The sequence below is a fragment of the Malurus melanocephalus genome, unplaced genomic scaffold (assembly GCF_030028575.1).
Source record: "Malurus melanocephalus ecotype Western Australia unplaced genomic scaffold, MMel_1.1 scaffold_429, whole genome shotgun sequence".
Classification (NCBI taxonomy): domain Eukaryota; kingdom Metazoa; phylum Chordata; class Aves; order Passeriformes; family Maluridae; genus Malurus; species Malurus melanocephalus.
Window position 1 is genome coordinate 619,285 of NW_026623661.1, and position 11,960 is coordinate 631,244.

Genomic DNA, 11,960 nt, shown 5'->3' on the forward strand with positions numbered 1-11,960 from the left:
TGCAACAATGTAGGTGATTATTAACATTTAGCTTTGTGCATTACTGGAAGACCAGTGCAGGTATCCAGGAGCAGACTGTGTGAGCCACTGCTCCCAAACAACCCACATYTGAAACATGAACTGAGTTGGTCTTTCTTACAATGCTCTCTTCTTCAAACAGTCTTGGAATTACAAGCCAAAGTGTGYTGTATCCTCTAGAAAATGGAAACCAAGCTCATTCTAATATGTATGCTCTGATGAATTTCCTGTGACGGTATAATTAGCATTGCTTTTGAAGTGGCTGAGTAATATTTAAGAAGTACCTTGTTGTGTTTGAATAAAACCAGAATGAGGCATGATGTTATGGATATCCTTTTATTTTAAAGGAATGTTTTTTTGTTGTTTTTTTTTTTTTTTAAATTTTCAACTACAAAACAGATTCCTTACATTCTGCCATAAATAAAAATGAACAATAAGGCAGGACACTACATGAACAAACTGAGAACAACTGTTTTCCAGAAAATGTGAATTAAAAATGCTTCACAAATATAAGCCATCCAGTTTTTAAAATAAAACTGTTGAAAACCCACAAGATTTCAAGTGGTAGATGTGTACACCCTCGAAGAACAAAATACAGTTTTGACATTTTGCACTTTCGGTTTTGAAAACCTAGTTTTGTTCAGAGCACATTCTAAGGTTGTTCGGGYGGTTTTCAGATCAAGAACCATATGGGAGAAGAGGCACCACAGTAACAAAACCATTTTCAAGGATTTTTTTGTTTGCAGCTGTCCCTTTTGAATGCTTGACTTTTAAGAGACTGATTCAATGCAAGTCTTTGTCTGTCACAGCAGAACTCCAAACTTGTTTCACCGGATTCTCTTTTGCTGTCGTGCTCTGTAAATGTCATGTACAGGGGGAACTACAGATCCTTTTTCCTCATCATCATCAGAATCCTCATGTGATCTCTTCACAGCCTTGTTGAGAATGGTGTTGTTTTCCACAGGTCCATTGCCTTCCACAGCTATCTCAGGCAGGCCTCCCGTGATTATCCGTACRGCTTCATCAACAGCTTCAGAGAGAGACATTCCATTCAGTTTGTGAAACTCAAGCCCTGATTAGCAATCTGCACACCAGCAGGGACACCCAGACAGCCACCTCAGGGAGAGCGCTGGGAAATAAGACTTTTCCTACCCTACACTTTTCCTACAAATATTAAGTCCTGACTGTCTAAAACTGAGCTGTGGTGAGCACCAATTATTAAGGAAATGCTTCTGCTTCAGCTTGAGCACTTCCTCAAATCCCTTCCTTCAGTTGCAAGCTTCAATAAARCAGGAAGACCTTTTGGGAATCAGGATAACTAGTTCATGATTCACCAGAAAGTCTGCAGAGAAAGCCAGTTTCTGCTTCTCAATAGAGGAAGCCTCAAAAATGCTGTGTWTAATTGAAATAGATATTTTAGTTTCACTCAAAGAAATTAAATCCTGGATTTCTTTCTCTATGATCATTTTTTCCTTAAACTGACAAGTGGGGTGAATAGTAGCATATTGTCATCTGCTGTAGTTCACAGCCTGTGGTATGGATCTGTGCTATTTGTTCCAGAACTGTTCTTTGCAGGAGCTCAGGGAGCACTGACACAGTGTGCACTCAGTTATGCCCACCAATGACCTCACCATCCTGTGAATCTGTAATTTCATATTATAGCAGCAATGCTGCTGGAAATGCTGCYTTGTTGCTTTTAAAGGGTATTTTCAAACCCTTCATTTCTTTCAATGGATACCACCAACATCTTGTTAAAGGAGCAGCTGGTGATTCTCAGTTTTTTGACTTTTTGTTATCTCCCCCCAGGTGAATGTACAAACATCTCTATGCAGATTGCAGCCCAATCTCTTCTGCTCTTAAACACTAATTACAATCTGTAAATGAGATCTGGSTTTTAGACAGTAATATCCATATGTAAACCCAAGTCTTAATGCAGCACTATCAGAGAGGACAAGTGACTTACTGTCTGGCAGTTTGCATCTTCTGAATATCTCCATGAGCTCATCCACTTGAACAAAGGGACCCTGAGTTGTTTCCAAAAAAAACCAAAAAAAAAACAAGTTTAGAAGGTTATTTTCAATAGAGTGAAACACACTGTGGCTCTGTCATGACAGAATGTCTTCCACAGCTTTCTGAAATGTTCAGAATTCATTAAAACAAACCTGAAAACAAATAGGAGGTGGCAGGAGCTTCATGAGAACTACAGCTGCTGGTGGAACAGGAAATACCCCGCCCGGGACAGGATGTAAACCTGGAGCTGTRGGGAGAAAAGCTCTATAAGCCAGTGCAAGACAGCTGGACCAGAGCTGCTTCTGCAYTGCTTTGTTATTTGATACAAGTAATTACCACCCTGTCCCTCTGCCTCTACTAATTACACATTGTTCACCCAGTGATCTGCTCCATGAGCAGTGTGTGCAACAGCTTATTACCATTTACCAGACCCCAAACTCCTTGTACTTATTTCCATGTGACCTTGGCATTAATTAGAGCATTTATGCCTTTAGCAACCCAGTGAAATGACAGCCTRCAAGTTAAGTACATGTTTGGATGACTGAGGAGGAGGAAAGCCTGGCTGAACACACAGGTTCCTAACTTGCCACAGGTGAAACACAACTGCTTCCCAAAGCCTGACTTACGTGCTAAGTGCCTTGGCTGAAATGGAATCATCTGCTGAGTGTCTGGTTTGGGATATTCAGGTTTYCTGTCTACTTCATCCTTGAGAACAGGCACGATGGAAGGTGCAACCACAGGGTCTGGAATTATTGCTGCTAGCTTGGCACGGGAGACATCCTGTGAAAASCAATTAGAGAGTGCTCAGCTTGGCAGGATCACACTGCTTGCTTCAATTACAGAACAAAACCTCACTCTAGACCAGTCCCTTACTCTCACTTTGTCATTATTATAATTTCAGATGTCCTCTCACAAGACCATCTGGGCAAAACTTGCATGGTTTCATCAAACATTTTAATCCCACAGTGTCCCAGCTGGGAGTGGAAACACTTGTTTTTGTTACTGAATGGGACTGTATTCATCATTTTCGAGTGGCTCCTTTTTTAGGTTAAAAGGATTTAGGTGAACAGGTGCAGACCATTAGGCCTTCACAACTATAATTTCTCCCTCATTTCATTCTCTAGATTGCTCTAGCTGGAAAAGAAATCAAGCATAAGGCAATCAGCAGGCATGCAAAGCATCACTACAAACAGGATTATATTTTGGCATGCTCCAAGCAAAAGGAGTCAGCCCTGATACAGATGACCTGATCCTACAGACTTCCAGAAGGTTTTGTTTTTTGAAGGAGCTCGGGCAGAAGTGTGAAGTGGAGACCTTTGGCTGTGTGGTGATGGCATTAACACATTGGCCTTTCCTGGGAAGATGGAAGGGAAACAGGAACACCTGAAGTCACATATGTTAGTGACATTCCTTGCTCCCTTCTGCCCTTGGCCCCTGGCACTTTGCTGCCCAATGACACCAGGAGGAGGAGGAGGAGGCCTGTTCTACCTGCTTTTCCATCAAGGGGAAGGACTGTCAGGCAAGTCCTAAACAAGGGATTGCTCAAATCTCCTAGGACTGAAAAGAACAGCAGTGAACTGAAGTGTTCTTACCTTATACCCAAGGGCCTTCAGTTCGCTGGCWGAGCAAGGGTACAGATCCATGAACTTGTACCTGTCCACCAGCAGAGCTGTTTCTTTGCCCTCATATTCTTCCTTGAATGCTGTAAACCTCCTTTTTTCCACTTTGAGTATGCTGGCCAGATCCCCAATGTTACTTTCAAAAGCTAAAAAGCGAGCCCAGATTTCCCTGGAACAGAACARGAACACTGAGAGTTACTGAAAGAGGAAGCACAAACCATTTAAAAACACACAAGAGGACAGCCCAAAGGAGGCCATTTCTGTTATTTATTTCAGATGTWTCTAACACAGGCATTACCCTCCCAGTGCTTTCTGTGTTTCTGGAAGAGCTTTCAGTCTAGCATAGGACTGTGGTACAGAAAGAAAATGATTACTGGTGTCAAGGACTTTGAGGTGAGCTTTTMTCAAACACTCATCCTGTACACAGAATTTCATGCTGATTCTGATATGTGAAGGACTTTTTAACATGCATGATGATCTGGTTCATCTGCACAGATTAGAATGTTTAGCTGCCAAGAACACAACAGGCAGCAYTTCAGAATTTTATATAGCCCAAAATATGTATCATTACTGCTGATTCCTCCATGGAAAATCTCATACACAACTTCAACAACATCTGACTATATTTCTGGACTTGATTCAACTTTTGTTTTAGCTTTGGAGTTCACCTTTGAAGAAGGTTCAGCTTTTAAGTTCGTATRTTTTCTCACTTTTAAAATGGACATAAAAGTATTTCTCACAAAAGATCAGAACTGAAGTGCAGAATGAATGTGCACAGCAGTGCTATATTTGATTCCTTAGTTTTGATGCTTTTGTCTGCCAGAAAAATAATGGTGAAGTGAACCCTCAGAGTGCAAGGATTTGGTGAGMATTCTTTTTGAGAAAGAAACCTAAWAAGTAGCACTGAAAATATGGCAGTGAGTGGTTAATCCAAGTCTTTTCTGGTCYTTTCCCTATTTTATTTTAATGGCTGGGAGATGCACAGCACCCTCCTCCAYAAATTCCTGACTCACCTTCTCTGCTCAGACCACTGCACCTTTACTGCACAGGAGGATTTTGCACTCTATCCTCAACAATTCTGCATTAATGAGGTTTTAAAGTCAATAAATTAATGAATTTCATTAGAAGTGGGATMGGGACTTTCCCAAATCTGTCATAATTGTTGCTATTTTGGACAGCATAAAGAGAGGAAGGAACACCTAATTTTGTACCTAATTTTGTCCTGCTGTTCATGTTTCTAGTTTCTTTGGGATATTTATGGTTGAAAGGGATTATGTATCTTTTTTGCAGTGAAACTGCTTTTGAAGACATACCCAGATTTCTCAGGTGGAAGGCTCCCTGAAGTTAAAACACGTTCAAACAAAACTCTTGTATTGTTGTCCTCTTTATAAAATAGAAAGAAAAAAATCACACTGAGTAAAATATATTAAAGACAAGTTAAAATATGTCCAAAGAAATGTGTACATTGAATTAATATAAGGCTGACTTTCATGGATTTGTATTTCAGTAAGCATAAAAAGAGATCTGAATACCCACATAAAACTTTACTAATGTTAAATTSCACTGTGAATTTGTTCTTTGAAAGTCTTTTTTTTTGTTGATAGTACCAAACTGATCCAAATAGGTTCTTTTATAACAGCACAGCTATTACTTGGTGTCTCTTCAGGATTTCTGGGGTTTTTTATCAACTTTCTTTAATTGTCTTAATAGAGTATCTTGATAAATTTAAATTTGGCCTTTCAATTCACGACTTTTCTTTTAAATCAGGGCAATATTAATATACTTGTATAGTCCCCAAATTATTAGACCAGGTTCCCAACAAGCAGTCAGTTTTAACACATTGCCAGCTGAGTGGTTGGTGTTTTTGCTCTAAAAACTGCCAACTTCTGCACCATCCCTGACACTTACAGGAGTTCAGAGATCATTTCTCCTGGGTTCAGGAGTTCTGCTGGGTATATTGCTCCATTTTAATACTAGATATTGAAATATAGCAATACACCAGTGAGTTTCAAGATCATTTTTTTTCTCATGGCAACCAGGAGAAAGGCACTGCAAATATTCATGTAGACCCACAATAATTTATTGCAAAGTTAAATATACTTTAACTTGGAAAAGATCTCTCAGCTCACACAAGAAAAAACCCTGAAAATCTTTAAACTCCCAGTGCCTGGAAAAGCAAAACCTGCAGTCTGACAGGAGATGAATGGTGCCTGGTGCAACAGAATCCTCTCAGCAGCTCAGCCTTAATTTTAAGAAGGAATTCAGCCCTTCCTCAGGGAATCCCACACCTTCCACCACCCCTCCACCTCCTGCAGGGCCTGTGCCTGCTCTTTCCATTGCAGCTTCCAAGCAGGATTGATGTGCACAGTATTGATTTTAAACCTTGCTCATCTCATCTACTTGGGGAGAACAAGGTTAAATTAATTCCAGTCAGGAGCAGCTAATCCCTCACTCCTCTCACACTGACTTTCAACTCCTTTAGATCTTTTTCCTAAGGATTTAGATTTCTCAGTGTACTTCCCACTGCTCACAGTAAAACTCCTGCAATGCCAGTGATTTACAATTTGGAAAGTTCACTCTCCTCTATTCAGCAGAATCAAGATTTAATGTCACCACACTTCTGGAGCTTCGATACAGACAATCCAGCAGGTTTTGTTTTCAGTTTAACTGCTGAGCTTTGTGAAGAGSTTTCACTGCTCTTCAAGAAGAATTTAAATCCCAAGAACTTGGCCTGGACCTAAACTCACAGTGAAGGCAGAGTAATGCTTCATTAGACCTCTCAGAGCTTAAAGCTTACCATTAAGGTGGGAAAGGTAGTCGATATATGCCAGTACATATTCTGGAATGTCCCCATATTTTTTCAGCCCTAGCTCAAAAATCTTAAAGGCCACAGACTTATCCTGCAAACATTGRGGGGAAAAAAAACAAGTTATTAGCTTCAGTGAGCTGTGCACCCTCCTGACAATTGTTTAGTATCAGAGTGAGCAGCTGATTACCTTACTACAATAATACTCCATTAAAGCTGCTGTAACATAGACATGGTGGCGGGTCCGGGCATCCTCTCTCGCTTTCTTAAATATCGTCCTTCCAGATTTTATGCCTTCTGCTCGCCTTGCAAATTTCATGTATTGGATATAAACCTAAGGTGCATATTAATATTTAAATAGCATCAGTGCTAACCAGGAATACCAGGATATCATGACGTTTTTCGCTACATCTAAAATAATCTTTACTCACAAAATACAGAAAATAAATTCTAACAGAAACAAGGCTGTCTTGTGCTTCTGAGTTGTTTTGCCTTAAATAGTGAGGCAAAACCTTTTATGGATTTTTTAAATKAAAAAATGAAATATACCTAAGAGTGATCCCATGGAAAGAGTAGTTAATACACAGATTTTTCAAGGAAGGGAAGGGAAGGAGATGAAGGTAATTTAAATGCCTTCAGAGAACTCAAAGCTTGTTGCAAAAATGGTAACTTTCCAATAATGTTAAGGCATCCATAAGGCCAAGGAACAGCCAAAAGGCCTGATGAAGCATTTTACTGTAYATTATACAATCCAAGACACAAATCATCCTGCCTGCAAATATTTATACCTCATCAAGGAAATAATGAATGTGCTACTTAGGTCAGTGGCCAATTTGTGATTTGCATTTCTTTGGGATTCAACTTTCCTTCACTCTGAATTAGATCACAAATAACAGCATTCCTCAAGCAGGAGGAACTGGTACATGGTTTCCCACAAAATCTGCTTTTGGGAAGCATTATGATCTGTCTCTAAAGAATGGAAAGTGTCAGTAAATGGATATCTCTCCCCTGACACTGATCTGTTGTTTAGTGTTAGACCTCACACCTTCTTTTGCCTTTGCATGCTTTGTGATATCTGTTTATAATAAAACAAATAATTTTTTTTTTATTTCTGACACCACTTGTCCAGCACTGCCACAGCTGCCCTATGGACAGTGCTTACTGTGTCACTTCAGCAGAGGTACAATCACACTCTGATACTTTTATGGTGCATTACAGATTTATTTGCAAACTAGATGGACTCAGAATGTCTATGAAATCTTTTATATCTTACATCTTCTTTCAAAAGACTGTCCCAAAGAGACAGGAGSAAAGTGCACATGACTCAGTGCATTTTAAATGGATTAAAGACTRTAATTATCAATCTTGCCAAAATTTTAATCTAATTCTGCCATCTCAGGACTCCACATGCAACCCAAGGTACTCCTGTAAGTGCTTCCCCATTCTCTGGTGATATTTGGGGGCTATCCATGGAAATGGAGAGATGAAGGATGATCTTACCAGCGTGGGGTCGATGTCTTCGATAGCCAGGAGCCGGTTGTAGATGCTGTGAACTTTCTCATATTTCATCCGGCTCTAAGGGAAAGGAAACACAGACTGCTTGGTAACACCATTCCACATCACCTCTGACAATCAAAACTCAAGCTGAAGACAAAAGTAGAAATTTCCTGTTTCCGTTTTTCCCTGGCTGAACACCGTGTATGTCAGTCCCTTTATGCAGATGCATTTTCTGTCTTGTGTAGACTTTTTTTTACTTCCCACATTAATTTCCCACTAATGATTACCTACATGCTTTTCAGGAGTCTCTGAATTCTTTTTCTAATGTAGAAATACTGCAGCAGAACTGCCATTGGAGGTGTTTGGCATAAAAAGACTGTTTCCTTTACCTCTGTCTAAAAGTAATGTGCAGACAGGTAGGAAAACCACCTTCTTAACTCTCCAACAAACACATTTGAAATAATCCATTCTGTTCCCTGCCAGCTAAAGCCCTCCAGGTTGTGTTGTGCAGCCTTGAAAAACCAGGACACTTAGCACAAAGAAAGATGCACTGAAGGCTTTTTCTTTTAAAAGCACAAGCTTTTTCCCCGTTGTCCTGAAGTTCTTCCTGCAGAGACTCTTCTRTGTTACAGTAAGTGGGCAAACTACACCCTGCAGAGGATTCCACAATTCTCATCTGATTAGTAGGAAAAAGCCTTTATTCCTAGTGGTTCCTGTGCAAAGAGATTTCTCCAGAAAGCTGCAGCAAAAGKGCCTCCCATCTTCAGCCATGTTAACACAAACATCACCTCCCCAAGAATCAGACAGGAAAGGTGCCCTTTATGCCCATTTTAATAGTGAAGAAGCTGATGCTCTGGTAAATGGGAATTTGTAAGCATTTCACCCTTATAATTTCASAAATATAGGCAATATTTAAATGGAAAGACAGTAGATTTTTAAAACTTTTATAGTTCATACTATGGGCTTTTCCTCTTCATTTTGTCAGCTCCATCTCAGAAACACTGAATGAGAATAAGGCTAGAATAATCAGTAAATCAACTCTACAGAATTTTGTGTACTTGGTATGTTTCAAATAAATGACATTATTAATGGGAGATGTATTTGAATTTTAATGTCAGTACATCACTATTTTTGCTCACCTCTTCATAATCTGCATATGCAAAATAAAGAAGCATATTCTTCTTTAATAAAGTGCTGATCGCTCTCTCATAAATATTAGCAGCCTCATCACTGAAAAGTTTAGCATTGTTCATGTCCTGTTATAAAATAAGTATAATAATATAATTGTTCAGTATCTGTGACAACGAAGGCCAATTTCTGGAATACCTCCTGTGTGTGACAAGTCCCAGTGAATTTCCATTCAGTGCTCCAACAAAGAGATAATCATCTCCCCAGTACTTAAGGAATCACAAAATCAGGCCCAAAAAATCCCCCAAACCTCAAAGTGGCCAAGACTGAAACAGTTTTTCACAATTCTTATCTAAAATGCTGATATTTTAATTTCTTAAAATACCCCATTTTAAAATTCTTAACATGACACAACTTATGGTGCTAAGTATTTTTCACCCCCACCCCCCTTCCTGATTCTGAGGAAAAACTGAGAGTACACCATGTGAAAGCAAGGAAATAAAAGAAAATARAAGAAAACCAAAGGCAAAGTCTTACCCCCTTCTCAGCCAGCAGTTTGCTGGACTGCTCSAGGTACTGAGCTGCTTCATACCAGATGTCTGGGTGGTGGCCCAGCACCAGGAGACACTGCTCATAGGCAAACATCACTGTGGGCAACACATGCAAGAAACACTCCTTGAAAATGGTACCACCTTGCACAACCCAGCATCAAATAAATCAGCACAAAAACCATCAAATAAATCAGCACAAAAACCATCAAATAAATCATCACAAAAACCATCAAATAAATCTGACAACATCAACACTAATTGATTTTAGATACAATGATCACTACTGCAGTTCTTTTATGTTGCCAGGAATTTTATGAACTGTACCCAGCAGCTAAAACCTGCCTTGTCCAAACAGGAAGAAGCACAACTCACTCAATATCAGCCATAAAATCAGGCTGCAATCGACTGTTTCCTGACCTGCACCRAAAGTTCAGTGGCACATGACTATAGCACTGTCTCCCCAAAACCMTTTATTACTTTCAGCTTGGCTTTAGCAAAATCTAGATTTTTTTTTTTTTTTAATAAAAAAACACCCAAACATTTCAAGAAACTTGATCAACTTCTGCTCCAGCATGGTCCCTGAACACCAAATCACATCATTATTTATGCTGGAGCCAAAAAATACAACTTAATACATCCTAGCACAACATGTAATTACCTCTTTTTGTTATGAGAGTTTGATCCTCTGTTCGTAGAGGATTGCTCTTTTCCCACTGGATGTATTTTTTCCACATGTCCACCTGCTGAGCCTCTTGGGGGGTGTTTTGTGGGGGGACTGAGGGAGCGTTTCGGTCCAGGCCTTTCATCACTGTCTCATACTCCTGAAACAGAAGAAATGTTCTCAAGAGCAGATTCCAACACATTTAAACACTTACTTTAGGTTATGTTTTCTAAAATAAATATTTTAGCATGCCAATATTATTAGTGTGACACAATTAGTGCCACACTATTTTAGCATGCCAATATTATTAGTGTGATCCTTTTGTGTGAAGAAAGGATCAAGTTTAATAATGCTGGTTTGTGGAATTAACTAAACAAAGAAAAGTCAACAGAAGGTTGTACCTTTGCCACACGYCGTGCATTCATATAATCTCTACTCCTGTCCTCGATCATCTTCTTAGCTAAGTGAATATTGATGCCCTGGAGAAGGGTGAAAACAGGAATTGGGAAARTGCAATTTCACTTTAGAAATATTGAATCTTTCAGAGGAAAGAGCTTGAAAGGGGATGCAAAAGTGAGCAAAGACAGTCTTTTTAAAATACCCATCTGAAAGTATTTATTTTTCCTATTCAATGTATGGCCAAGAACTTATATCAGAGGATAAACTCACTATTAAAATTCAACTGACCTGAAGCACCTTGGTGAACTTTTAATCACTTTGAAAAATGCAATGAACCTCAYATGAACTATTTTGGGTGAAAGTGGGAAGAATGTATTTGTGATTTACAGTTTTGCTGTTAAATGATGGTCAGTGACAGCTCCCTGCCTTGCTGCTCACCAAGTGAAGACAGCACACGAGCAGTTTGGTTTTCCTGTAGACAAGGAGTATCAGAGATTGATCTCCAGGCTCAAAGCTCTGCCTTCTCCTCTGTTCCTGAAGTAAGTGACAGCTCTTAGAAGAGGTTCTGTTCAACACACACCCTTCCACAGGTGTACCTTTGTCAGCTGAGCTGTGTCAGCACYGTGTGACACCCCTTCAGCACTGCATTCATGTGCAGAGGGCTCTGCAGGGGCAGGGGGACAGCTGAGTTCTGGTCACACCTCAGAGAAGGATAAGCACAGACCCTTCAGCTGATGGCTGGGGCTGGGTGSATTTTGCTGGTGTGGCTGCCAAAATGTGGCAGAAAATGTGCACAGCTTTCAGTGTGAGCCACAAGCATCTGAGCTGGAGGCAAAGGCACTCACTATGGAAGCAAAGGCACTGTTTGGGACAGCACCATGGGCCTGGTAGCAAATAAACCCAGCAGTGCCCCAGTTAAGCCAGAACCAGGCTGAGGATGCAGTGTGGCTCTCCAGGGGTGCACTCCCAGCTCAGCAGCAATGCAGCTTTGTGACCATTTTTAACCATTGAGTTAATTRAASACACTGGTGACTGACAGGCTGSTRTTGTTACTTAGTGGCTACAGCTGAKCTAAAGGGAAGCTTGAGAGCACTTCAATTACAGCAAATGGCCATTAACTTTCCACACTGAGACCTGTATGATATCTGTGGTGTTGGGCTGCTGATGTGGGGGATCAGCTCCCCATCACAGAGCATTTGTGTGAGGAGAATCCCCTGTACCAGGACACCCATGAGCAGCACGCTTTCCCTCAGGCCAGGACAGCAGGACAG

General features: G+C 40.2%; 1 protein-coding gene across 1 annotated transcript; it reads right to left on the reverse strand.

Annotated features, from left to right (window-relative positions):
• Positions 1–149: 149 nt before the first annotated feature.
• On the reverse strand, positions 150–10,802 carry CSTF3 (cleavage stimulation factor subunit 3; the record flags this gene model as incomplete). The annotated part of the gene is made up of 13 exons (XM_057379988.1): positions 150–1,048; positions 1,982–2,042; positions 2,181–2,275; positions 2,655–2,808; positions 3,621–3,816; positions 4,961–5,030; positions 6,445–6,547; positions 6,644–6,787; positions 7,954–8,028; positions 9,090–9,206; positions 9,616–9,725; positions 10,288–10,450; positions 10,692–10,802. Coding segments are annotated over 13 exons (1,602 nt in total), but the record flags the coding sequence as incomplete, so codon positions are not given.
• Positions 10,803–11,960: the final 1,158 nt, after the last annotated feature.